Below are 26,664 nucleotides of genomic sequence, written 5' to 3'. Positions count from 1 at the left end.
ACAGTAATACCTACACCGTTTCACCATGTCTGTGGCCTGCCTGTGTAGGGGAACAGCTATCTGCTACACCGCCCGGGCCCGCTCCCCGCAAACAGCCACCGTGATCAGTGGACTTCAAGCAAACCCAAAACTTTGCTGGAGAAATAATCTCAATATACACAGTACACACTGCCGCACTAACTCCGCGCGGGCTGCGACTGCATGAATCGCTCCCCTTCCCCGGCCTCCCTGCCCCACTCGGGGGGAGGGAGGCCGGGGCGGCTGCCTTCCGTGCGGCGGCTGACCCAAGTTCACCAGACAGCAGCCGCCTGGATGGGATACTGTTCCGCAGCGCACTATCGGTACACTCTCTGATACACCAGACCTGTCCCGCTTCGGTCCCGGTATGAGCGCGGATTCTGCGCTCAATAGTACGTAATGCATGAGTGTGAGAGGACAAAAACAGAGTCTTGTAGCCACGGACCAAGGCTTATGTCAACTAATTCTTTCCCGCACCCGGACTTCCCCGATAGAGTGGTAAAGATCAGGATCTGTGCAACAAGCTCTGCTTATAGCAGCATGTGTTTTGGCTTCGGAAGTCTCTCCGTATCATTAACCGCTCGGATCAAAATGTAAATCAGAAAGGTGACCTATCCAACGTTTAGTTGTCTAGCAACTTATTCATTTTAACGTTTAAGTTTCCTGACACTCGGCCATGTCTACACATTATCTTTTTTTAAAGGCTAATGCGGATATCATGTGCCTTTGCGTTGCCCTATAGAGCCAGCAGCGGCAGTGAGTCTCACCTCTGAGATGTTTTTGCGGCACTGGTCGTGGATGGTGCGGTGACACCAGCAGCACCTCTGACCGGTCAGCTCCGGAGAGTCGCCCACACTGGAGTCACACACCTCGCACGTCGAGTCGAACGGCAGGTTACCTGTGGAACGACCATATCGAACGCTCAGTTACATAAGGTATACATGTAGCTACGGAGATTATAATCACACATGACGAGTCAACGGCAGGTTACCTGTGGAACGACCATATCGAACGCTCAGTTACACAAGGTATACATGTAGCTACGGAGATTATAATCACACATGACGAGTCAACGGGAGATTAGCTGAGGGAATGGGTCCGCGGGTTAGCTTACAGAGACGCTTTGTGAATGTGAAGCAACAAATAATAAAGTTATACAGGACGAGTCAAACAGGAGATTACCTGCGGGAATGGGTCGGTGGGTTAGATTAGAATAAAGTCACACGAGGTAGCGACATAGAATAGGACGAGTTGAACGGTAGGTTACCTGAGGGACAATCATGTCGAGCGTTCAGTAACACAAGGTATGTGTGTAGCTACAGAAAATACATATGTAGTCACACAGGACGAGACAAGTTAATATCTGCAGGGGTTGGTCGGCGGGTTGAAATAAAGCCACACGAGAATTACTATGAGGATTATAAGGAAGGTATATAGCCCCAAACGATGAGTCATGCACTTGGTACCCAAGACCGAAACCCAGGGCTCTTTTTCCACGGCACACCACTTCCCGTTGCTAGCAAGTATCGACGCTCGCTTCCCATAGAAACGTAACCAGCTTTGCCGATTTGCTTACGTTTCCATAGATACCGAAGCATGAATACTTGATAGCGGCGGGTAGCGGCATGCCCGATGCCGTGAAACAGGGCCCGGACCTCCGTCAAAAACCGATTATCAACCAGCACCTTTCAGCCAGGACCGATACCCTGCACCTAGCAGCACCCAGTGGCACTCAAGCACTCCAAAGCTGTAACCCTCATCCCCATAGGGCACCCGGCTGTGACACTCAGGGTATATTGAGTGAGTGCCACTCACCCTGCACCCAGTGGTGCTTGTGGGACGCCTCGCGTGACGTCACCGCCTTGCAGGTCAGCTGCTTGTTGGCCGGACGCACACACGTGGGGCACGCGCAGACACCGCACGCGTCACAGAACGCCCCACGTGACGTCATTAGCAGAGACTCGCAGATGTTACAGTAGCTCGGCTGGAAACAGGGCGCCGCCGTTAGAAGAAGAAAACGGTTATAAAAACGGAAAACAGAACAATTACGACAGTCAATATAGTCGATTTATAGTCTCATCGGGACTCGGATCAAACATCGTGCGCTCAAAAATTGCTGACATTAAGTAATGAAAAAGGCAAGAGAGCAATACTTTCAAGACAGAATGTAACAAAAAAATTAGCCTGTTAACAAGAAATCTTGTTCGTCCCAGCAGCTAAGTTGATGTTTTTGATTTCCGTTGGTGAGAGCCCGGGTTCGAGTCGCGCCGGCGTTCCATACAAGACTCCAGACAGGGACGGTCGGCCCGATCTACCATACCATGCTTGGTGTGAGCAGCCAGTCAGTTGAAGTCAGCTGGGTGGGACAGTCGACAAGCCGTGTACGGCTTTGATTGGCGCAATTAGAATAGGCATCAATGGTTTCGTTTCTCGGAATAGTGCGATCTGACGGTGCGCCGGGTCGAGGTCGAGACCTATAGGGTCTGTTCCAGTCGCACTTCCTAACACCTCTAAACTCCTCCAAGAGCAAGATAGAGGAGGTTGGAGAAGGGCCCTCCTTGGCTTCGTAGGGGCTAGAGCTGCCACTGGAACAGGGAAGCAATCTTGGAGGAAGTTTAGGGGTGTTAGGAAGTGCGACTGGAACAGGCCTATAGTCTCTCGAAAGTATCGCTCCACTGAGGGGAGGGCGCCATCTGTCCCGGCCACGGTTGAGAAGAAAAGTTTGAGAGCCACTGGCAGCACTGACCGAAGCCTGACACGAGGCGGCCGCAGCCGGCGCAGCGAGGGAAGTGGTTGCAGAGGGATGGGGGGGAGGGGGAGGTGGTCGCCGTCCGGTGACCTGTGATGACAGTAAACGTATGGTCAATGGAAGCTGCCTGTCTCGCATGAAGATTCATGACATTTGTTCCATAACAAAACGGGAAACTCGACCGCGATCGGCACGCGAATGGCGCGACTACTACACGTTTCTGGTATAGCCCGGGAGGCACAGTTTTTGGAGGAGCTCCTCTAAAGTCGGGTTATGTCGGAATTGTTTTTCATTGTGATTTTACGCGCTTCACGCACATTGAGTTGACGGTAACTGGCAACCACTAAGGCAGACCAATGAGCTGGTGCCCGGTTGGTGAACCCAAGCGGCACCGGTATCCACCTGGGGCGATGGACTGACCTACCACTGACCTACGCAACAAGCCCTGCTTAGCGTAGGTTCCAGCTCTGTCAATCCGTCCATTAAAAAATCCCCACTTCATTTTCAAGAAAGATCGACGAATCGAAATACGAACAACTTTTTCACACGCTTAGGTATTCCATCCTATAAGCATCGAATAATCCGGCGACTCGTGCCCGTAAACCTGCCACTCTATCACGTGACCGCGCCGGGACACCATCGGCCAATCAGCGGACGCCGTGTACCGCCCGAGGGTATGCGCTCACCGGGTCAGACTGCCAGAGTGCCGTGCGCTGAGGACGCGGATCGTGCGGCGAGGCGCCATGTTTGCCTGAACGGTGAGTTTTGGTTTGTTTATATTTGGGGCATTTATGATATTGTGAATCGGTTGGTTCGTATCGTAGTCGTTGGTTGTTGGCATCGTGAGTCGTGACTTTATTATTCCTTTCGGATTCTTGTCACGCTGTATTGTAATAAGAGGTGCCAGATTCTAAAAATGGATGTCCAATGTCCGTCCGGTGTCCAGTATGTTCATTGACTTTCCGTCCAAAAATGTCCAAGCCAGCCATTTGTTCAATGATGTCGGAAAACTACGCCATAACTTACTCTCAACACTTCTTAAAATTCGCCTTGAATGCACTATTAACAGCCCAAAAGTGTATCAACATTGAGAGCTGAGCTCTCTATTCACCAATCTGAATCAATGCTATAAACGATTGCTTTGTACAAATGCTGGGGTAAAGCAGGTGATTGTCCAATGTTGTCCAACGCCTGCTGCCTTTGTCCAACCGGATTCCGAATAGGACATGGGGCAAAATTGGAATCGCGAAGGTTCAAGTTCCTATTGGCAATACTTATTGTAATGGGTTCTTGGCTGTTTGTTTTTATTTATTGCATTTCGGGACTGGGCTATGGGTCATGGCTACAATAGGTGGCAGGATGAGGATGACAATTTTGCGTCTTTCGAGTCGAAATTGTTGTCCTCATTGTAGGCATCTCACGTACTATGCGCCCGGCCCGGGGTAACTATTTTCCACAACGCGAGTGACTTAGGGGGAAGGGAAGGGGCCTCGACAGAACTCACTCCTATCTCCGAGACTGATGGTCCGACTTTCAAAATTCCAAAGGCGTGTAATTGTCCCGGAAAAAAATGACAGTCGCCATAACAGTCGAAAAATGACAGTCGAAACTTAATTTACCTGACATCGAGGTCATCGATGACGTCATATGCCAGTTTAAACTCTCCTTGTTCAAACTCTCCAGTTCAAAAATGACAATCGAAACTTAATTTACCTGACATCGAGGTCATCGATGACGTCATATGCCAGTTCAAACTCTCCTTCGTTCTCGCTCTTGCTTCCACTTCCACCTTCTCGCTCTCACTCTCGCCTTTTCAATCTCACTCTCGTCCTCCCAGTTCCCACTCTCACTATCGACCTCTCCCTCTCACTCTCTCTCAATCTCGCCCCCTTCCTCACTCTTACTCTCGCCCTCTCTCTCTCTCTCTCTCTCTCTCTCTCTCTCTCTCTCTCTCACTCTCACTCTCACTCTCACTCACTCTCTCTCTCTCCTCTCTCACTCTCTCTCTCTCTCTCCTCTCTCACTCTCTCTCTCCTCTCTCACACACACACTCACACACTCCCCTTCTCTGCTCTAACTTACCTGAGAAAACATGCCCGTATGGGACCAGCGGTGACCACGCCGTGTATCCCTGGCCATTACTCGCGGCGTTCGCTTTACCCAGCGACGCACCAGGAACCCGAACAGTAGCGCCACCAGCACCGATGCGGCGGCATCGCGAACTGATAGTTCCATCTGCCCCGTTATCGCCGCCACCGTCGGATCCGGCGCTGTCTTGTCCATGTTGGATGATATAACTCGCTGGAAAGAGGAATAGTGAACAGGGGTCATGCTAGTTGGGGGAGAGGTTGGGGCTTTTCCATATTTGGGGGCTTAGCTTGCGGGAGACAGGAGTAGGGACCATGCTAGTTTGGGGTGTAAGATTTTAGGCCTGTCTTTCCATGTTTGGTAAAGCCTGATATTCTTGAAGAGTGAGTAAGTGATTCAACTGCTTGGGCATGAGAGGGTTGACATTTTTTCAGGCTCAGTTTTGGTGGCTGAATTTCTGAGGAGCAGTGATGTATGTAATATGTTTCAAGTGAGAGGCCTGAGGATGTATTCAAGGCTCATGGCTGGCATTATACCAGTCAGACAGGGTCCAAGGCTCAGATTGCTTGTAGGTATGATAGCTGAGGGTTAGCTTGCTCATGGGTGGTGACTGGTGACTGAATCCTCCAACAGAATGGCAAAGGTCATGCTTATAAGTAGCTGAGGAACATAATAAGACAGCAACGGAGTACTGACCCAGCAGCTCACCATAATATTTTGACATTTTCTTTGGTTTGAAGTGAACCTGCTACCTATATCTACTAGCATGATCTACACAAGCTCACATCCAGACAAGCTAAGAGTCACCAGCAGCTCCCTATTTCTGAAGCTCTAATTTAATAAGAAACAATAAGTCAGCATTTAAAACATTTATTGCTCATTGAGACGAGTTGGGCCAAGTCAAGTCAGTCCTTGTCATAAACTGCACTTGGCAGTTCGCTACAGCATAAAGAAACTAGTAATAATATTAGGGATTAACACAAGTTTAGGCACAGCCTAGCTTCCAAGTCAAAAGGATTCCATGAATAGTTGGGAGCTGAAAACTGCAAAAATAAGAGATACAATTCATCCAATGAGCCTGCAATTTGGTGAATGAAAACTGAAAAGTGAAATTATCATCAGTCATAATCAATTCAAACATCCTAACAATTCAATTGGTGGCAATGCTTTGACAGACAATATCGGGTATAATGAAACAATTTATTCCAATTTAGTTGGAAGGAAGAATAGGTAAAGAATTGTGAGTTAAGTGATTAGCTACTGATTGCTGAAGGAAGTACAAAACAAAAAAAAACTATATTTTAACAGATCAGCAAATTCAATCTAAGCAAAATCATATTCAGCTTTGGATCCAGCACAGTAGATGGAATGAGTACATCAAAATGATGCTATGCTCAACTGATCAACATTGTTACCGCAGTCATGGGCCCTAAATAAAATTTCATCCACTTCGATTACACATAATGGAAACAGTGCATGTAAAGGCTTTTAGATGAAACTTCTGGTTAAATGTGGAAATAAACTGCTTTTTATAATTGAATTTATCAATTTCGTAGGTACCTACCCACCGATAAAAACCAAAAGAAACCAGTCAAAACACCCCCGAACTCTGCGTTACGAATTACGAAAGAGTACGCTGTAAGAGCCCATGTTGCTACAAAAGAACAATACAAAAGCCAAAAATACCAATGACGACAACCACAAATAAGTATATACATGCTAAAACGACGTACCGGAACTCTCAACTACTTCTGATGGCTGAAAATATAAACAAGGGCTCCGCCACCGGGGGGGACGGGTGGGACATGTCCCCCCCAACCAAAATGTTGGGTGGGACATACTATCTTTTGTCCCCCCCAATAATCGGCTCTCCCGCTGGTAGATAAATCGACTCTTGTTCCTGACACCGAATACAGAACATAGGTGCAAAGAATCTCCGAAGAAAAAACGTGATGAGAATCTAATTAACCTGTCGTCGATAACTATACCTATTGTCGCTGTGCTTTTTTTAGTCTTTTTCTGTTATGGGGCCTAGGAGTTCAGGTTTTTTTTAGTAGATCATATCGACAGGCGTTTTCGCGTTAGGTATATCAACGTGAGTCTACTGACGAATGTTCGCAATCATTCGGCCCATTCCGATGGTGAATCCAGTAGGTATAGGTATCCAGTAGGTATATCCAGTAGGTAATCCAGTAGGTATATCAGATAAGGATCTCTCAATCAATTAAACGCTCAATACGGAGATAATTCTTTCGGGTAAACGCGTTCGTTCTTTTAGAGGAAACTTCCAGCTGTCAAATAAGAATATCGCAGAACTGTAGGATGAGAGAAGCTGTTTGTTTCCAGTGTTTGAGAGGTTAACCCTCGTTCTTATGGTGGGTCGGATTGACCCACACCCACCCCTCAGTTTTTCGCAAGTACATAACTCGCGTAATAAGTGGTTTATCGTGTCGAAACTATTAGTATTTCCCGGGAATTTTACACATCCTCTGAAAATTTCATGATCCTAACCCCCATGGGCCATGACTTTTGGGCCTGTAGCCTATTTCTCCAGACCATGTCAGGCCGAAACACCGATTCGGTGTATGTCAGCGCACATTATCTATACGTTTCCAGACTTGTTATGTCATAAAACCGAGCCAACATGTTGAAATGACGGTAGACACATGCAATTATGGTAGGTGTCAAGGTCACATGAGTATCAGGTCAAGGTCATTATACCGTTAGATGAATTTGGTTCACTTTTTCGAGTTAGGCATGTTACTAGGAAACGTTTTGGGGATGATGTCGAATTAACCCTCGCCGGCCGAGGGGGGGGGGGTGCCGCCCCCCCCCCCCCCATAGGGTTTTTTCGCGATAGCTCCGAACACGCTGGCGATAGAGAGCTGAAACTTGGCATACCTGACCTTTGATTCAAGCCGGATCTTTTGACACCAACTGCATTTTTGGATCAGGTCAGGTCGACGTCATAAGTGAACCTCTGCACGGTCTTCAGATGTCGCAACTTCGCAACGCCCTGACTGCCTGAGATGTCACAAGGAAATGAAACTTGCAGGATCTAGTATCCATTATGAGTCTCACAACTTGTATATCTCGTATTTTTCCTAAAGGTCATATGAGGTCAGGTCATTTTCGTGACCTCACCATTATAAGTCAATGGGGAAAAATGAAAACTGCTATTCTGGCGCCGGGAACGATCTCCAAATATCTCAAGCACACAGAATCGTGATTTGATGCACTCCTTGCAAGGTTAGATGCGTCACTTTTGCAATGTTGACCTTGCGTGACGTCATTTATGGCGTCATCAAGGTCATATTAGTTTTTCGTCAATAACTCTTGATCAAATTGAGCTAGCGAGTCGGGAAAGCCACCACTGGACTCAGGAAGACCTGCCGAATCGAATGATATGCGACATGACCTCTTTCAACCAGCTTCGTGACCTGGGGGTGCTGACCTGACCTTGACCTTGGGTCAACACCCCAAGTTGACCTGACCCGGACAAAAAGTATATCATTCGACGCGCCTGAGCGAGGCGAACACGATGCGACCAAAATCGCGGCCCTGTGGCCTTTTTTGCGAAGTTATTCACCAAAAACTCAACCGTACCCTGGGCCACTTGACCTGACCTCAGAGGTCACCGGTTGACCTAGGACCTTAAAATCGGTACCAATCTCTGCGTCTCGTAACGGCGCACACGCTCGTTTTTTCCGCGACGCGCTAGCTCCACCAGGGGCGAAACGGCGATGGGGGGGGGGGTCGTACCCGCCCCCCCCCCCCCCTCGGCCGGCGCGTATGTAGAAAACCAATAGGTCCGGCGAGGGTTAAGCATCCATTTGAACATTAAGAAGTAGTTTTGGTACCAATGCAACATGTTACTTACGAAGCCGTCTGTGGTGGTTGACACCTTTTTTGGCTAGCCGGCGGGACACGCACTTGTTGATCTCACCTAACCTGACCCGATCTTCGCCAAATGCTAAAAATGGATTCAGATTCAGCGCAAAACTATGAGCTACATACCAGTAAAAAATTGAAGTTTGTTTTTCAAGTTTTTTTCTGTCTGGTGTGTCAATATGAGGAAGGTACAATCAAATATTGGGTAATATTGCATGGGTCAGGTTGTAGTGCATCGCCGCACGTTCTCCGACGCGGCGCGGCACTACCGCCGCTGGCGACTGGCGAGCGCTCCGACGCGGGGCGGCGCCACCGTCGACCTCAACGTGGCGCTGCTGTCGCAGCTGACGCGAGGCGTAGGTTCAGCGATATCCGCCAGATGGCTCTGCTCCACTTGTTCATTTTCTATGTCCGATTTATTAATGTTTTAGAAATGTATGTTCGTGTGTATGTATCATAATGTTCATCATCGTGTGGGCATTCACGCACTCTTCTAGAAAGTATCTCTCGCTCTGATATACGTTTTCTCACTGCCTTGTACTGTCTTTAACTTTGCCAAAACGAACTATGGTTTCATCGCTGCGTTCACTACATAGCTTGCTCATGCTGATTCAAATACATCGCTATCCTTGGCCGATCTAAGTGTTTGGGGGAGACGGCTCCACATCAGGGAACTTCCCAGCCCGTCGTTGTGTGGAATCCCAAGTTGCGAATCCCAAACACTGGAACGGCTTCATCCGGCTTAGAGCACGACTCGCCACGGCACCAGCCACAAATGGTGACCCCGACGTGATCGGTAGCTCAAGAAGTCATCGTCTCCGCCTCGGCAAGAAGAGGTCATCTTTGACCTGGCCTCCCCATCGCCTCGGCAAGAATGGGTGACCTTCACCCGGCTTCCGCTGCCGCGAACAGTGAATAGTGCGCTGGTGACGTGGTGAATAGTGCGCTGGTGACGTGGCCTAGCCTCAGCGCAACGAGCGCCTAACGCAGTGCAGCGCAGCGAGCGCCAACGCAGTGCAGCGCAACGAGCGCCCAACGCAGTGCAGCGCAGCGAGCGCCAACGCAGTGCAGCGCAGTGAGCGCGGCGAGCGCCTAGTGATTACCGACAGTCTTTCAGTGTGCCTCTAGTGTTAGTGTTTGCTGTATATAGTGACTATGCCGTCACCCATCGAGCCGGGGAGTGCCGCCCAGGACGCGCCGACGCGGCCATTCGCGTCGTTCCGGCTGCCGGCCTACGCACCTGAAGAAGCCGAGCTCTGGCTGGTGCAGGTCGAGTGTGCCTTCGCCGTCGCCGGCATCACGGATGACCACGACAAGTTCCGGCTGCTGGTGGCCAACCTGCCTGTCCATGTCGCTTCACAAGTTCGAGACGTGATAACAGCCGAGACCGGTTCGTTCTCAGAACTAAAAGGGGCCCTGAGCACGCGCCTGGCCCAGTCGCGCGCCTCACGCCTCGAGGCACTCCTCCGCGACCACCAGCTGGGCGACAGGAGACCCACGCAGCTGTTGCGCAGCATGCAGCACATGCTGGGCAGCGCGGGCCACGACCTCGGCCTTCTCAGGACGCTGTTCCTGCAGCGCCTGCCGCCGACGACCCGCGCCGCCCTCGCGCTGCTGCCGGAGGACACTGGTATTGACGACCTGGCCAGCGCGGCCGACCGCTTCCAGGAGGCCTCTGGCGGCGCCGCCGTGACTGCTGTCTGCACGCCGACGGCCGGTGTCGCTGCCGCCTGTGGCCCGCCGGCCGGCCCTGGGGTCACGCTCGCCCCGCCGGCCAGCGCGGTGGCCGCCGCCGGACCGCCCGCCGCCTGCGGGTGCGGTAACGCCGGCATGGCCGCTGCCGTCACCGCCCTCACCGCTGCGGTAGCACGAATCGAAGCCGTGTTCCAGCGGGGCGGTGCCGACGCTCCTCGGCGTGGCCGCTCCCGCTCCCGTCCGCGCCGACCCGCACCTGCCTCGTCTGGCAGTTCTCAACCGGCATCGGTGACACCTGATGAAGGGTACTGCTGGTACCACCAGAAGTACGGCGCGGAGGCCCACCGCTGCAGACCGCCGTGCTCCTGGTCGGGAAACTAGCCCGCCTGTCCGCGCTAGCGCCAGCGGAGACGGGCCGGCCAACACTGGCGCCCCTCTTCTATGTCACCGACCTTGCCCGGAACTGGCGGTTCCTCGTCGACACCGGCGCACAGGTGAGTGTCGTCCCACCACGAGTCGTGGCCGACGGCACCACCGTGCAGCCGCCCGACGCGCCTCGACTGGAAGCAGCCAACGGCACAGAGATCAAGCTCCATGGCGTTATTTCGACTTCGGTGCGTTTCGGAACAGTGGACTACCCATGGACATTCATGGTCGCCGACGTATCGATGCCGATCTTGGGAGCGGACTTTCTCGCCCATCATCGTCTGCTGGTGGACATGCGCCGTCAGCTCCTCCAGGCTGAACACGGCACGACGTGCGCCGTGGGAACCCGAGCCGACATCGGCTCCGTCGGTGTGCGCATGTGCGCGGCGCCCACTCTCGCAGACTTGTTTAGAGAGTTCCCTCGAGTGACGGCCACATCTGCGCAACTCCTGCCCGTGCGCCATAACGTCACTCACCACATCGTGACACGTGGACCTCCTCGTGTGGGGCACCCTCGGCGTTTGCCACCCGACCGCCTCCGCATCGCCCGTCAGGAGTTCGACAAGCTGATCAGCCTCGGGGTCGCCCGCCCATCCAAGAGCAGCTGGGCGTCGCCCCTCCACATGGAGCCTAAGAAGGAGCCCGGACAGTGGCGCCCGTGCGGCGACTACCGCGCCCTGAACGCCGCCACCGTCCCGGACCGGTATCCCATACCGTTCCTGCAGGACTTCTCCGCGAACCTGCACGGCTGTACCATCTTCTCGAAGATCGACCTCGTCCGCGCGTACCATCAGATCCCGGTCGAACCCGCTGACATCCCGAAGACGGCCATCGTCACACCGTTCGGGCTATTCGAGATGCAGCGGATGAGCTTCGGTCTTCGCAACGCCAGTCAGACATTCCAGCGCTTCATAGACGAGGTGATGCGCGGGCTGACGTGCTGCTACGTGTACATCGACGACATCCTCATCGCCAGCACGTCCGTCGAGCAGCACCGCCGTCACCTCCGTCAGGTACTGGAACGTCTCGGCAAGTTCGGCGTCACGATCAACCCAAAGAAGTGCGTGCTGGGCGTCAACCGTATCAGCTTCCTCGGTCACGATGTGTCCCCGGACGGCATCGCCCCGCTGCCGGAGAAGGTCGCCGCAGTCCAGGAGTTTCCGCAGCCGACCACGCAACGCCAACTGCGTAGGTTCATCGGCCTGGTGACCTACTATCACCGGTTCCTGCCTGGTGCTGCCGGCCTCCTCCGACCGCTTCACCACCTGCTGGACCAGAAACGCAAACGCGCGGCGCCGGTGGAGTGGACGCCAACCGCTGAGGACGCCTTCCAACGCGTGAAGGCTGCCCTGGCTCAGGCCACGCAGCTCGCGCACCCCACTCCCGGCGCAGCGCTGAGTCTGCAGGTCGATGCCTCTGACACCGGCGTCGGCGCTGTCCTGCAGCAACACTCGCACGGGACCTGGACGCCGCTGGCTTTCTTCTCGAAGTCACTCCAACCAGCAGAGACACGCTACAGCACCTTCGGCCGCGAACTGCTCGGGGCGTATCTGGCGGTCAAGCACTTCCGGCACACTCTGGAAGGCCGCCAGTTCGCCATCTTCACCGACCACAAGGCCCTCGTGTCGGCAGTCTCGTCCGGGTCAGCCAGCTACTCGCCGAGGGAGATCCGGCACCTGGACTTCATCTCCCAGTTCACCACCGACATCAGGCACGTGCCTGGGAAAGAAAACGCAGCTGCGGACGCTCTGAGTCGAACAGTGGCGATGCTCTCAGCACCGTGCCCGCCAGTCGACGACTTCGACAAGCTCGCAGCCTGCCAGCTAGAGGACGAAGAGCTGGCGCGCTTCCGCTCGACAGAGCACGGGCTCAAACTCAGAGACGCCCGGCTCCCCAGCGGCCGCACGCTGGTCATCGACGAGTCCCAGGGTGTACCGCGGCCGTGGATCCCGGCACCGCTCCGGCGCGCCTACTTCCGGCACGTGCACGATCTGGCCCACCCGGGAGTGCGCGCCACCGTCGACCTGGTCACGCGGCGGTTCGTGTGGCCGTCGGTGAAGAAGGACGCCGCACTCTGGGCGCGCACCTGCGTCCCGTGCCAGCGCACCAAAGTCCACCGGCACACGACAGCGCCGCCCGCATCGTTCCCGCCACCTGCCGACAGGTTTCGACAAGTGCACGCCGACCTGGTCGGCCCGCTGCCGCCGTCTGAGGGCTACTCGTATCTTCTGACGGTGGTGGACCGGTACAGCCGCTGGCCGGAGGCGATCCCGCTGCGTGGCATCACGGCGCGAGAGGTCGCCCGGGCGCTGATCTCCGGCTGGATCTCTCGGTTCGGCGTCCCGGACGAGATCATCACCGACCGGGGCAGCCAATTCGAGTCGGCGCTCTGGGCTGAGCTGTCCACTCTCCTGGGCTGCGCGCGGCGCCGGACCACCGCGTACCACCCCCAGGCCAACGGGATGGTGGAGCGCCTGCACCGGCAGCTTAAGGCCGCGCTGCGCGCCGCCGCGCCCGCCCGCTGGACGGAGGCTCTTCCTTTGGCGCTGCTCGGAATCCGCTCGGCGCTCAAACAAGACCTGGGCTGCAGCACTGCCGAGTTGGTGTACGGAGCGCCGCTCCGCCTACCTGGTGAACTCATCACCCCGTCCGCCACCGCGCCTCCTACGCCGGAATCATTCGCCGCCGAGCTTCAGCGCACCATGGCGGCACTGCGCCCGACGGCACCACGACCAGCACCAAGCGCGCCGTCGTACGTGCCGCGCGCGCTGGACCACGCCTCGCACGTGTTCGTGCGCCACGACGCAGTGAAGCCGCCGCTTGCCCCGCGTTATGACGGACCATACAAGGTGCTACACAGATCGGCGAAGACGGTCACTGTGGACCGAGGCGGTCGTTCCGACGTTATCTCCATCGACCGAGTCAAACCGGCGCACTTGGAACGGCCCCCACCTGCTCCAACTCCGACAGCATCGCCGTCTGCGGTCCAAGACACGGCGCGTTCCGCCGACTCGGCAACACCGGCCTCCGGCCCAGAGCTCCTCCTGCCAGTGCCTCGCGCACCGAGGCCGCCGCTTCCGCCACCGCGTGGCGACCTGCCGCTACAGCCGCCGCCTCCGCCCGCGCCCCCACCGCCGTGCCTACGGACGACCCGCTCCGGCCGTGCTGTACGGCCACCAACGCGTTTTCTTAACGTCACGTTCGCAGTGCCGTCTCTAGGGGGAGGGTGATGTAGTGCATCGCCGCACGTTCTCCGACGCGGCGCGGCACTACCGCCGCTGGCGACTGGCGAGCGCTCCGACGCGGGGCGGCGCCACCGTCGACCTCAACGTGGCGCTGCTGTCGCAGCTGACGCGAGGCGTAGGTTCAGCGATATCCGCCAGATGGCTCTGCTCCACTTGTTCATTTTCTATGTCCGATTTATTAATGTTTTAGAAATGTATGTTCGTGTGTATGTATCATAATGTTCATCATCGTGTGGGCATTCACGCACTCTTCTAGAAAGTATCTCTCGCTCTGATATACGTTTTCTCACTGCCTTGTACTGTCTTTAACTTTGCCAAAACGAACTATGGTTTCATCGCTGCGTTCACTACATAGCTTGCTCATGCTGATTCAAATACATCGCTATCCTTGGCCGATCTAAGTGTTTGGGGGAGACGGCTCCACATCAGGGAACTTCCCAGCCCGTCGTTGTGTGGAATCCCAAGTTGCGAATCCCAAACACTGGAACGGCTTCATCCGGCTTAGAGCACGACTCGCCACGGCACCAGCCACAAGGTGGCCTACCATTTCTCTATTTTATTTCTTTTTTTCTAATTAAAAAATCATCGTATCAACTATCAGGGCTATGACGAAAAACAAGTGGCCTAAATCCGATGAGAAAACTGGATTTGGGGGTACCCTAGGTTTAGAGGAGATACTAGGGCGCGGATGGGCGAAGAGCAGACCGTCCCCCCCAACCAAAAGTCCGTGGCGGAGCCCCTGAATATAAACAATTTTACGGAGTAGTGCCCGTTGACAACAAACAGTAGTCCAGCTTTGCGCCAATTTTGTGCTTTGGACGCCAAATACGCACCATACCGGAAGTTGGCAGCAATGAGCTGCATACAAAAAGTTCTCGCTTCGTAAAGTAATGCCTGGGGCGGCCGTCCTACGTTGGTCCTACGGATGAGTAGTAACGAAATCTTGAAACGGATTATTATATAGCGCCCAGCCCAGATTCGGCTCGAGAGTCGGAGTTAATTCAGTTTGACATAATAATAATAATAATAATAATAGGAACATTTCATTTTTCCTTGACTTGGAACTCGCACACAGTCAACAGAGCCCCTGGGGTAGATAATGCGTTGTCGAATCCATTTGTGGTTTAACTGACTTCCACCAAACTTTCTGCCGAGTTCAAAAATCAAACCAAGGTTCAAACTAAATATAAATAGGTCAGTAAAGTCCAAATGTCACAGACCCCAGATTTTCACAGCATAAGGTCCAGCTCAGCTTTAACCCTCGCCGGACCCATTGGTTTTCTACATACGCGCCGGCCGAGGGGGGGGGGCGGGAACGACCCCCTCGCTGTTTCGCCCCTGGTGGAGCTAGCGCGTCGCGGAAAAAAGGAGCGTGTGCGCCGTTACGAGACGCAGAGATTGGTACCCGATTTTAAGGTCCTAGGTCAACCGGTGACCTCTGAAGTCAGGTCAGGTGCCCCAAGGTACGGTTCAGTTTTTGGTGAATAACTTCGCAGATTTTGGCAGCATCGTGTTTGCCTTGCTCAGGCGCGTCGAATGATATACTTTTTGTTTGGGTCAGGTCAACTTAGGGTGTTGACCTCAGGTTACGGTCAGGTCAGCGCCCCCAGGTCACGAAATCGGTCTAAAGAGGTCTTGTCGCATGTCATTCGATTCGGCAGGTCTTCCTGAGTCCATTGGCGGCTTTCTCGACTCGCTAGCTCAATTTGATTGGGAGATATTGACGAAAACCGATTAGTATGACCTTGATGACAAGCAAGGTCAACATTGCAAAAGTGACGCATCAGTATCCTTGCAAGGCAAGGAGTGCATCAAATCACGATTCTGTGTGCTTGAGATAGTTGGAGATCGTTCCCGGCGCCAGAATAGCAGTTTTCATTTTTCCCCATTGACTTAGGTATAATATGGTGAGGTCACGAAAATGACCTGACCTCATATGACCTTTAGGAAAAATCTGAGATATACAAGCTGTGAGACTCATAATGGATACTAGATCCTTCAAGTTTCATTTCCCTGTGACATCTTCTCTGGCAGTGAGGGTGTTGCGAAGTTGCGACATCTGAAGGCCGTGCAGAGGTTCACTTATGACGTCATAGGTCAGTGACCTGACCTGACCTAAAAATGCGGTTGGTGTCAAAAGATCCGGCTTGAATCATAGGTCAGGTATGCCAATTTTCAGCTCTCTTTCGCCAGCGTGTTCGGAGCTATCGTGAAAAACCCTATGGGGGGGGGGGGGCGCACCTGCGAGGGACCCCGATTCGGAACACTTTGAAAATCGGATGTACCTGAAACTCGCACGAGACAGAGCGAGAGCTCTTGGAGTAGAGAATACGCGACCTATGCCATTCGACGGCATTCTTCTCCGTTTGACATGAAGAGCCAAGAGGCCAACACTAGGTCACATCCCCCAAGTAGCACGGCATCCGGCGCCCATCCCGGTACCGGTAGCCGCTGCACTGGCGTCATATACCAGTATACGTCGGCAGGGGCAGTTCCACGGCTGAGCCTTGTAATTGCCTCGCCTTCTCGGCCTGGCCTTCGCCTTCTCTCATTGATTGATCGTGTCAATGTAAATGGAAGCGATGTATTTACTGTGGGCAATAGATGCTGAGTTGTGTTAAACAGGTATGCATTTTGCAAATGTACATATATGTAATATCAAATATGAATATGTAGCATATGCACTTCATATTTCTCAAATGCATCATCATTGCACTTGAGTCTGCAGTAATGCCTGAGTCCTGACACTAAAAATGTTAGGCATGCCTCAATCTATAACGTTTGATGGAGCGCGGCGTGTTTCTACCGTCTTGTTATCGTCATCGTGTGTCAAATAAAACAGTGAAGACAGTCACAAGTCAAAAGTAAACCAAACATTTTATTTATTCATCACTACTGCATAAACATGGGATAAATGCTGAAAGCGACTATCTTAACCTTCGCCCTGGTGGGGGGGGGGGGCATTTTGGCCCCCCCCCCCTGTGGTTTTTCAGCGATAACTCAGAAACCACTTGAGTTAGCGCCCTGAAACTTTGTATAGCTGTTTATTCAACATTTTTACATCATGTCCTTTTTTTGGGGGTTCGGGTCAGGTCAGGTCAGGTCACAAGGTCACCAAAACTGACACCACCTCTAAAAAAGTTCAAAGCTCTCTCAAAGGCACAGCTTTTATCCGATCGATGTAAAATTTACAGTACTTGAAGATGTCACCCAGCTCTACAAAATGGCTATCTCGGATTTTTTATAAATGTGACCTAAGGTCAGGTCAGGTCATCGCTGCTCCCCATTATAAGTCAATGGGAGAATCGAAAAGTAGTTGTTTTTCAGCTAAATCGGGCGTGATTGTTCCTATATTTCGTTATTGAAGTGTCTTGGGTCAGCAAATCACAGCCCATGTGAAACCATTTGCTTGTGACCTCGCTGAGGTCACGCTAGGTCATCTCCCTGGTCACCAGAGGTCACCAGCGGTTTTTCTGCACTTACTTGTTATTGAATAGAGATAGAGACTCCGTTCGACGTTTATCGTGTTTGTCTCGTCAATGCGGATCGAATGATATGCAGCATGACCTATTTCGGTAAGGTCATGACCTTGACCTGAGGTCAAATTTTCAAAATGACCTTTCGAGGTCAAACTATATATCATTCGACGCGTCTCGACGAGCCAAGCACGATGGTGCATGAATCGTTTCTCTATTTTCTCGTGAATGCATGCTATAGTTAAAAACATTTTCAACGAAATTTGCCAAGTTGACCTTGCATGACCTCTGTAGGCCAAACCGTTGAGCTGAGGTCAAATCTGACGAACCTTGGCGAAAGAGCTTGAAAAGAGCTATCGATTGCTTTTTTCCGCGGCTCTCTAGCTCTTCTAGTTTCCGAGCTACAGCGGAATATGTCCGGCAACACCGAAAACACTGAAATTTGACCTATGATGACCTCTAGCGACCTCAATATTGACCTTAGCGAAAAAATGACCGAAATACTTTCGAACGTACTTGTTATGGGCTTTCGTTTGCTTTTTTCCGCGTCTTCCTAGCCCTCTTCGTTTTCGAGTTAGACGGGGGGGGTCATTTTGGCCCCCCCCCCCCACCAGGGCGAAGGTGGCTCAGACCCACACCAGGGCGCGGGTTAAAGACTGAAACTCTGCTTGAGGCTCATGATGAATAATAATAATATAAGAATAACCAGTAACCTCATAATATAAATCAGAAATAGGAGCCAAAAAGTTATATTTATAATTATCGAATATTTCGCTCCTGGAGCTTCGTCATCGTCATCGCTGACGAAGCTCCAGGAGCGAAATATTCGATCATTTTAAATATAACTTTTTGGCTCCTATTTCTGAATTATATTATGAGGTTATTCTTATATAATTATGAAAGCGACTATCGCTCCAAAAGCATATTCACCCACATCTAAAAAGAGTGGCGACCAAGCGATGTTTCGTTGCCCCTAATGAAGAAAATACAGACTGCAGAGTGCAGAGCCATTTCATTCGGGGAAACGAAGGCCCGTGTGCCGTGTGGATAAGATGACAGGACCACTGACCAGCTTTCGCCCAGCTCAGAAAATTAGCCTTTGGTAATGTTCTCAATAAGGTATGGCTCATGGCTGAAGGGTAGAAGTTAGAACCACAAGGGAAAATTTGATGGGCTTTTTTGATAAATACCTACAGGCTACACAAATCAAATGCGCATACAAAAAAATATTAATAGTAGTACGGGAAATAGAGGTAAAAATACAATAAGGAGTTGGATAAAAATGCGGGATACAGTATAGGGGCACAAAGGGGCCTGTGTTACCTGCCTTAGTCGTTGCACTGAGCGGCCATGGGTCATGGTTGAATTCTACCGCAATCGTCAATCAGCTCCACGAAATCAAAAGCAAGACAACTAAACTAGATGAAACTGCCGAACCGGTCAGCTAGCTGGTCAGCTACACCTGACGTTCAAGGCTCTCCAGCGAACACCATGCATATAACCTTGGAGCGACTGATTGGGAAATCCGAGACGGCAATGTATCCGTCTTTCGAGACGATCACACTAAGCCCTTCGGATGGTGCCGGCGGAGAGCCCCCCTGCCACATCTGCGACCAGTAGGTGGAGGGAGAGCCACCCAGCATCTGAAACTGGCCATCCAAGCAGCGAATGTTGACCCATGCGAGGCTAGCGGCTTTGCCTGTGAGATACGAAAACTGTTCGGCGTCGTCAAAAGTCGCCAGTGTGGCGTTCTCTCCGTGGTTGGACTTGCAGTGCTGATCATCTTGGCTCCAAGAAGCCGTGACGATGCTTGACACCGAATCGACAAAGTAGCAGCCGTTGCCGACGCGGTCGCCCTCGGCGGGACAAGGTTGCGGCACCCTTGGGTCTACAATGACTGTGGTCGTGGGGGCATTGGTCGTGGTGGAGGCAAAGGTTGACGTGGTACTAGCTGCTGCTGTGGTAGTGGTGGTGGCAGCTGTTGTAGTAGTTGGTGCGGCTGTTGTAGTAGTTGGTGCGGCTGTTGTAGTAGTTGTCGCCGCTGTTGTAGTGGTTGTCGCCGCTGTTGTAGTGGTGGTTGTTGTAGAAGCTACTGCCGTCGTTGTAGTGGGGACTGTCGTTGAGGCCGCCTCAGCTGCAGTGAGGTCGGTGGTTGTCTCCGAGGTCGGTTCGGCGGCGTCCGTCGACACCCCCAGCTCCAGCCGGCTGACGAAGATGTCGGTACCGGGCGCGACGGTGAGCTGTTCGGCGGTGGGAGCCGCAGACAGCAGCAGACACCGGTCACCGCCCGGCTGGATGGCGGTGCACGCGGCGAGCTGGGCGCAGCGGATGGCGCACTGCGTGACCCAGCCGCCGACCTCGGTCCGTAGCGGTGAGCCGGTGAAACGGTGTCCGCTGGCCGAGAGCTGCAGCACGACGGCGGTAGACCCGGGCCGCGGCAGCAGCAGCAGCAGCAGCAGCAGCAGCAGTACCCCACAGTCGGGTCTTGACGGCTTCATTGTGATAAATCTGGAATGAGAAGGGACGTGCATTGAAGACATTCCCGACGGCTTTTCAAAATAAGAGAGTAGTCGACAGTGGTGCACACAAACGCATACTACGCGCAGTGTGCATGAGCGCGAGTGCTCTCAAGTGCACGTTTATGGCTCTGTTGTAAATTTGGTATTCAGCTTTGTATCTATTTGCATATACGTAACCTATATGTCACTTTGCTGTTAACTAATTAACTAATTATTTAGGTGTCGACATTGTGCCATGTTACATATGACCGAAATCAAGAACTTTAGTAATCCACTGCATTTGTTTCCTAGCGCTAAGGATATGCATTATTAATCAGAAAATTTCCCTTGATTTTACCCAGGAGCCATGTGAAGCTACCTAGGCAAAAATGACTAATTGCTGACATTTCAAAACAACTATGTCCGGGCTTGATTACTGCTTATGTGCATGTCCCACACTAATAAAGCTTAATAAGTCGCTTCCGGCATTTGGCGCTTAGTTACTGTATGCTGGCCGAACCATATTTCATCACGGTGAAAGCATTGGCTGTAATAACTAACAACTTGCAGACATGCCATTTGACAATATATGAATGTATATAGAATCGTATGTCATTTACCAATTAGGCACGACGCTTTTGAAAATTGAACGACAGAAGTGTCGAGGTAATAGCTTTATATTCTGGAGACCTCGTCAAGCGCATGGCCTGTTACCAGTACTGACAAAGTACCGTCCGATTGGGAAAGTTTCGGGCTTCTGGGTTGAATTTAAAGCAAAGTCTAGCATGTCCCCTGTCACACTTACTGTCTTCAACTGATTACGACTGCTCCCACCAAGACTCAATACCAATAGTCAATACTCATGTATCAAACGCCAGAGTGGCTTAAACACGGACTTTCGCCATGGGAGTTTGAATCCACCAACTGAGCTACTCATGAATGAACTGCTCTATATGTATAGTTAGTTTGAATTAATTAGCCTCGTGGGTGATATTGTCCTTATATCGTCTAAAGGCCTGGCTACACTATGCGTTTTCTGCGTGCGTTTTTTTGCGGGTTTGCGTTTTTTGCCTAATATCGTTCTAGAAAAAAGTAAACAGTTATATAATTTTTACATTAGTTATATGCAGAAGTTAATATAACTCTTATATTAACTACAATTGAATATAAAAAAATCACAAAAACGTAATGTCGTTTATTTTTCTAAAACGATATTACGAAAACCCGCAAACACGCAAAAAACGCACGCAGAAAACGCATAGTGTAGCCAGGCCTTTACCCTGTGGCTTATTCCGTGCAATTTGGCCACTTTTCCGGACGTCTAACTCGTTAAAGTTTACAATGGAAATCCTAAAGCACAGAACACATGATATCAAGCTAACTTTCGTGGCTAAACATTGGAATTCAATGCTGGATCACATGGGTAACGAAATACATGTGTTCGTAAATGAAAGAGGACTCACTCATTACCCATTTCACATAAGGATGCGTGATTCCACACGAATCATTGCAAATTGTTGATCTTATTTCGGGTGATCTTATTGATAATCTCAGGATATCGAATTCGCTGTAACACAAATCCCTGATTAATCTATCTCATTTTACTTGGAATGTAAATTTATAAAGCGGATATAGAATAAGAACAGAACAGTACGAAATGATAACAAGCGAAACTTAATACGTGTCGAGCTGCTCTTTCTTCTACCGAAAAACACTCCAGACAATTTATTTGGAATATTTCAAATGTTGTTACCGTCTCTTCCTTGTTGCCCTCATCCTCAACTCACATCCAACTCAAATCCAAAACACCTCCAATTCACCTCCAAATCACTTCGCTTCGACCAGCCTCTAACTCACCCCCAATTCGCCTCCAAATCACCTCCAACTCGCCTCTAACTCACCTCCAACTTACCTTGAACTTTCCTCAAGCTCACCTTAACCCGCGCCCGGCTGGGGGTCCTGGATTTCCATGCCCTGCTGGGGGGGGGGTGTTTGAACACCCCCTTCTAACTCGGCTCCTGGGCCACTTAGCGATACGCGGAAGGCGGCGTTCGAAAGAGCGCCAAAAATAATGACGAAATCACTCCAGTCAATTTTTTGGTCAGGTCAAAAGTCAGGTCACCAGAGGTCATTGAAGGCAAAATTTCGCCGATTTTCAGGTCGAATGTCGACAATTTCCAGGAAGCCAACGCATAACTCGGGAACCAATAAAGATACAGCGCCGCGGAAAAGCGCATTCGATAACCCTCTTAACGCCCTTTCTGTGTAATACTCTCAGATTTGACCTAACGTCAACGGTTTTGCCTGCAGGGGGCAAAAACTGCAAAAATAGCCGATTTTTCGGAAACAGTTTTTCTGCAATAACTTTTGACCCAAGCCTTTTACGAGCTTACTTTTACCGGCATCGTGTTTCTCTCGTCAAGACGCATCGAATGAACTATAACTTGACCTTGAAAGGTCAACTTGAAAATTTGACCTCGGGTCAAGGTCATGACCTGACCGGAAAGGGTCATGTTGCATATCAGTCGATCCGTATCGTCAAGCTGAGCACATCTAAGGCATTTTCACCGCTCTAGCATGCCTCCATCAAAAGTTATTTGCGAAAAACTGTTAGACACCATTCGTGACCTGAGATAACCTCAGGGGCATAAATAGGGGTCACGGACACCATTTTCATGTTAAGTGTGTCTAAACCACTTGTAATTCAGTGTTTGGGAGTGTTTATAATGTCTTTCGTCCAAAAGAGGCGCATTTCAATTTTCTCCCAATAATGGAGAGGTCGCAAAATTGACCTGACCTTAGGTCACCGATATCAAAATTCCGAGATAATTTTTTTTTTTATAGATACTGTTACCTTATCAATCGCTGAAAGTTTCAAAGAGATCGGTCACTCGGTGTAGCTATGGCAGACATTGAAACTTTTTATGAGGTGAGGTCACTTCAAGTGACCTGGTGACCTGACCTTGATTGACCTTCGTCTGAAATTTTCACAACATGAGTAGAATTGATGTATGATAAGGTGTACCAAAAACGGCGGCGGAGGCTCCGCGCCGCCGTTTTTGAGATATTCGCGAAAAACCACAAGGGGCTGTTCAAACACCCCCCCCCCCCCAGCAGGGCGCGGGATAAACTCGCTTCCCTTACACAACACACGTATTACTCAAAGCTCACTCACAGACACTCACTTCACTCGTATCCCTATATAGCTATGATCCAGCATGCATTGAACTTATAACTCGCATGAAACTCGGCATCATTCTTACATCTAGCTCACCAGCAACAGAGAAGAGGTGTGTCTTTGACCCCTCCCAAGAGGGAATAGAATTGGCGATAGTGACTGCCCGGCATTGGCGTTGACGAATTTTCCATGGAGATGGCCCTCGTTTTTTTATGCATTCACCAATGGAAACGTCGCATCGACCTCACTGCCGCTTGACTGCCATCTTGTTTAATTTCCGCTGACAATGCTTTCATGCTAGTGACGCATAAATAAACGCAGGCATAAATGAAAATTAGTAAATATAAATCAGTTTCGCTCGGACTGGCGAAGCTACAGTCGTTGCTTGACCATCATTTCAGGGCGTTCAGTGTATTTATGAGCGCTAAATTAATACTAGGCGTTCGCCCGAAATCTTATAGGTACTCAGTGTGCGCGGTAAGTGTGCTACCCCTTGCTGAAATGGCACCCAAAAAAATATTTCGTCAGGGAGAAAAAGCGAACGTAGAAGTGGTTTTAAACGGACTCACAGGCGCGCATGGACGTTGGACGGCCTCGGTGGCCTGTCCACTGTCAAGCGTTTACTTTTCACAGGTGATAAATCGGGTAGCTTGGCATCCCTCATAAATAAGCTTATATTTCTCGTGCCATTTCACATAAAAGATAATGCGAGAAGGGTATGCAAAAAAAATGCAATGTGACCCTAAATGCTGATAAATAAAAACATACATTCAATTCTAAATATTCAATTATGTCAGGTCAGGTTGACTTTGCCCCATTGCTCTTGCTAATCAAAAGCTACTAGTGTGAAATCCAGCATATCGCTATCTAAACATGCTATGATTACAACAAGAGATGAAGTCTATAATAATGTACTTCCTGACAACTATGACGATAATCTATATGTTTTTTCATTCCAAAATAAACTGAAATGATGAATAATAGGATTAAAATGACAATGGCACAGATATAACATAATCAGACGGAAGTGACCTTTGTTCAACAACTAACATGTGTGTTTCTGCTTTTCCAGGCGTATTCTTGACAGCATCACCTCGTTTGCTGACATGCAGCTTCCACTTCTATCGGATTTCTGGAAGCTGACTTATCACTTCTTAGATCAGCAATCGATACATGGTGTTCACTGCGACCTGCAATAGCGTGCACTCGATCTGCAAGCTGCGTGAGAACTTCATCTGGCTCCCGAAGGTCACTGGCTGCGCCAACTGCTGCGCTGGAGTAGCCGTCACGGGACGGTAAACTAACTGCAGGGTGCTTCGAGTGAGCCAGATATTACGTTGTGTAATGTGTGTCAAAATGAGGTGAGGCGAAAGAAAGAGGGAGGAAGGAAGGGAGAGAGAAATAGAAGTGGGGAGACAGGATGAGAGGGAGAGAGGGGGGAGAAAGGGAGAAAGAGACCATTTAAATTCATGTTATCATTAAGTATTTTATCGAGAAATGAGAAGTGTTGGTGCAGTATCCAGTACCGAACGGTTGCCGTCTACCCATGTAGACTGACACAACCCACCCCTCTATATCCGTTTTGACTGGTCGCCCGAATAAATATTTAGCTATCAATGCCAAGCCAACAGTTTATTAACAGATATCCGATTTATCAATTAATCAGGCCGAAATCGTGTTTCGTGTTCACAAAGAACATCAAGATATTTCATAAGTCCATTAATGACAGGAAACTCTATGTGAACATGCAGCAACAACTGTACACATCTCTACCCAACGTCATCTTGCAGATGGCGCCCTCCTTGTCTTAATTGCGCACATGTAACTTTTTCTTTTCACCGTAGCAATTGGCTTCTGGTATAGACTCGCTGCTCAGAGCTGCTCTGTGCTACGGCCTGCTTTCTTCGTAATCACATGCAAACTCTACTCAAACATGCGAGAGAAATCTGGGGACGGGTATTGAGCTATGATCGACATTTGAGGAAAACTTGCACGCGCATATGATTACCTAACTTAACTCGTTTAAAGGCAGCAACATATTTAAAGAGAGTGTTCATTCAAAGTCAGCATCATTGATTACCGATCAGTATCTCAGCTTACAATGAAGGTAACAACTCCCAAAGACTACTTTTTTGAATAAACTTGTACTCGCTTACCTACTAAACGTATAACGTCAGTCTTACTGAAAGTAGTAAACAGAAAGTAAAAACTAAAAATGAAAAGTATAGAGCAAAGTTTCCGTCCGAGCAAAGCAAAGTTTAAAAGTATGACCTTGCATAATCAAGCTTACTTTTTGGCGCATTTTCAAGCAGCATTAAACCCTTGCCATCAAACTAACCCTTTCCGTTGCCCTGCTGACCAACAATCCCCCATTTTTTCACAGTTTCTGGTACTGATGTGTCTGGTGGCGGCGACTGCCGGGCTCTCGCAGGTCCGAATCAATCGCCGGGAGCGGTGGCAGGGTGTACCCGCTGTTCACAACGCCAACGTGGAATACGGTACCGAGCACGGCCCGTGCATCGGAGGGGCCTGTCGCTCCTACGTCGTCAACAGCGGATTTACGAATGACCTGCCCTCGCGAGCACTGGGCGCAGGTCTTACTGGTGGCCTGGGAACGGGTCACGGGATTGGTGTTGTAACAGGTCACGGAATAGGTCTTGGTGCAGGTCACGGTATCGGTCTTGGCACGGGTCATGATCTGGGTCTTGGAACGAGCCACGGGATTGGTCTTGTAACGAGCCACGGCATTGGCTCTGGACCGAGCTACAACTATGGTCACGGGTTTGGTATAGGGCAGGGTCACAGGCTTGATCATGTGTCGAGCATTATTCCAGGATCAGTTTACGGGACTACCCTCGGAGCAAGTCACAGCCTTGGTCTTGGTGCTGGCCACCAACTAGGACTTGGTGTGGGTCAAGCACAGAGATACCAGACTGGGCAAGGACTCAGCTTCAGTTCTGGAGCTTACCGTGGATTCAAAACAGCGGAGGCTTTCAAACTGGGCGCTGCCACAGCCCATACGTGGTAGTTCATGCAATTAGTCATGGAAATGGATTCAGGCATGAACCATCGCGACATTGGTGGAATGGGCTATCATTAATGCATATGTGCGTAGTGTTATGTGCAACATTTGATGTTTCCGATGCCATGATGAAGTCGAACAATACATTTGGTGTGCACGATTCTTGTGTTATTCAATAAATATGACGCGCATAACTTGGTCTGATCTACCGCAGCCCCATCATCTTACCAACAAGTACAATAAACTTTGGACGGCAATAGTTCACCAGACAGAGAATTGTCATTCGTATATAGTTTCTTTGAAACTATATACGATTGGGTGTAATGAAATATGAAAATGGGTTTTGGTGACCAATGAATTTTTTCTACGTAAAACGAT

General features: G+C 50.5%; 1 protein-coding gene and 1 long non-coding RNA gene across 4 annotated transcripts in view; one reads left to right on the top strand and one right to left on the bottom strand.

Annotated features, from left to right (window-relative positions):
• The window catches only part of LOC122363226 (diacylglycerol kinase epsilon-like), a 28,675-nt gene extending 19,789 nt beyond the window's left edge, over positions 1-8,886 (bottom strand). Inside the window, exons 1-4 of one of the 2 annotated variants that reach the window (XM_043332226.1) lie at positions 8,736-8,886; positions 4,850-5,068; positions 1,834-2,002; positions 786-916 (exon numbers count right to left, since the gene is read on the bottom strand). In XM_043332226.1, the coding sequence (XP_043188161.1) occupies positions 786-916; positions 1,834-2,002; positions 4,850-5,050 (501 nt within the window). In that variant the 5' untranslated portion in view covers positions 5,051-5,068; positions 8,736-8,886. Of the gene's footprint in view, positions 1-785; positions 917-1,833; positions 2,003-4,849; positions 5,069-6,588; positions 7,358-8,735 lie in introns of those variants that run through there. The other variant, XM_043332225.1, reaches the window with a different exon arrangement.
• LOC122363227 lies at positions 3,374-26,446 on the top strand. 2 transcript variants are annotated; one of them, XR_006253332.1, is made up of 3 exons: positions 3,374-3,525; positions 24,337-24,559; positions 25,648-26,446. It is a non-coding gene; the product is annotated as an uncharacterized LOC122363227 (long non-coding RNA). The 2 variants fall into 2 exon arrangements; XR_006253331.1 differs by having other exon boundaries at positions 3,450-3,525; positions 24,337-24,625.
• The last annotated feature ends 218 nt before the right edge of the window (positions 26,447-26,664 follow it).

This window comes from Amphibalanus amphitrite, unplaced genomic scaffold (genome assembly GCF_019059575.1).
Source record: "Amphibalanus amphitrite isolate SeventyFive unplaced genomic scaffold, NRLGWU_Aamphi_draft 000610F_arrow, whole genome shotgun sequence".
NCBI lineage: Eukaryota > Metazoa > Arthropoda > Thecostraca > Balanomorpha > Balanidae > Amphibalanus > Amphibalanus amphitrite.
The sequence above is the reverse complement of the archived record's forward strand: the minus strand, read 5'-3'. Positions and strand labels throughout refer to the sequence as shown.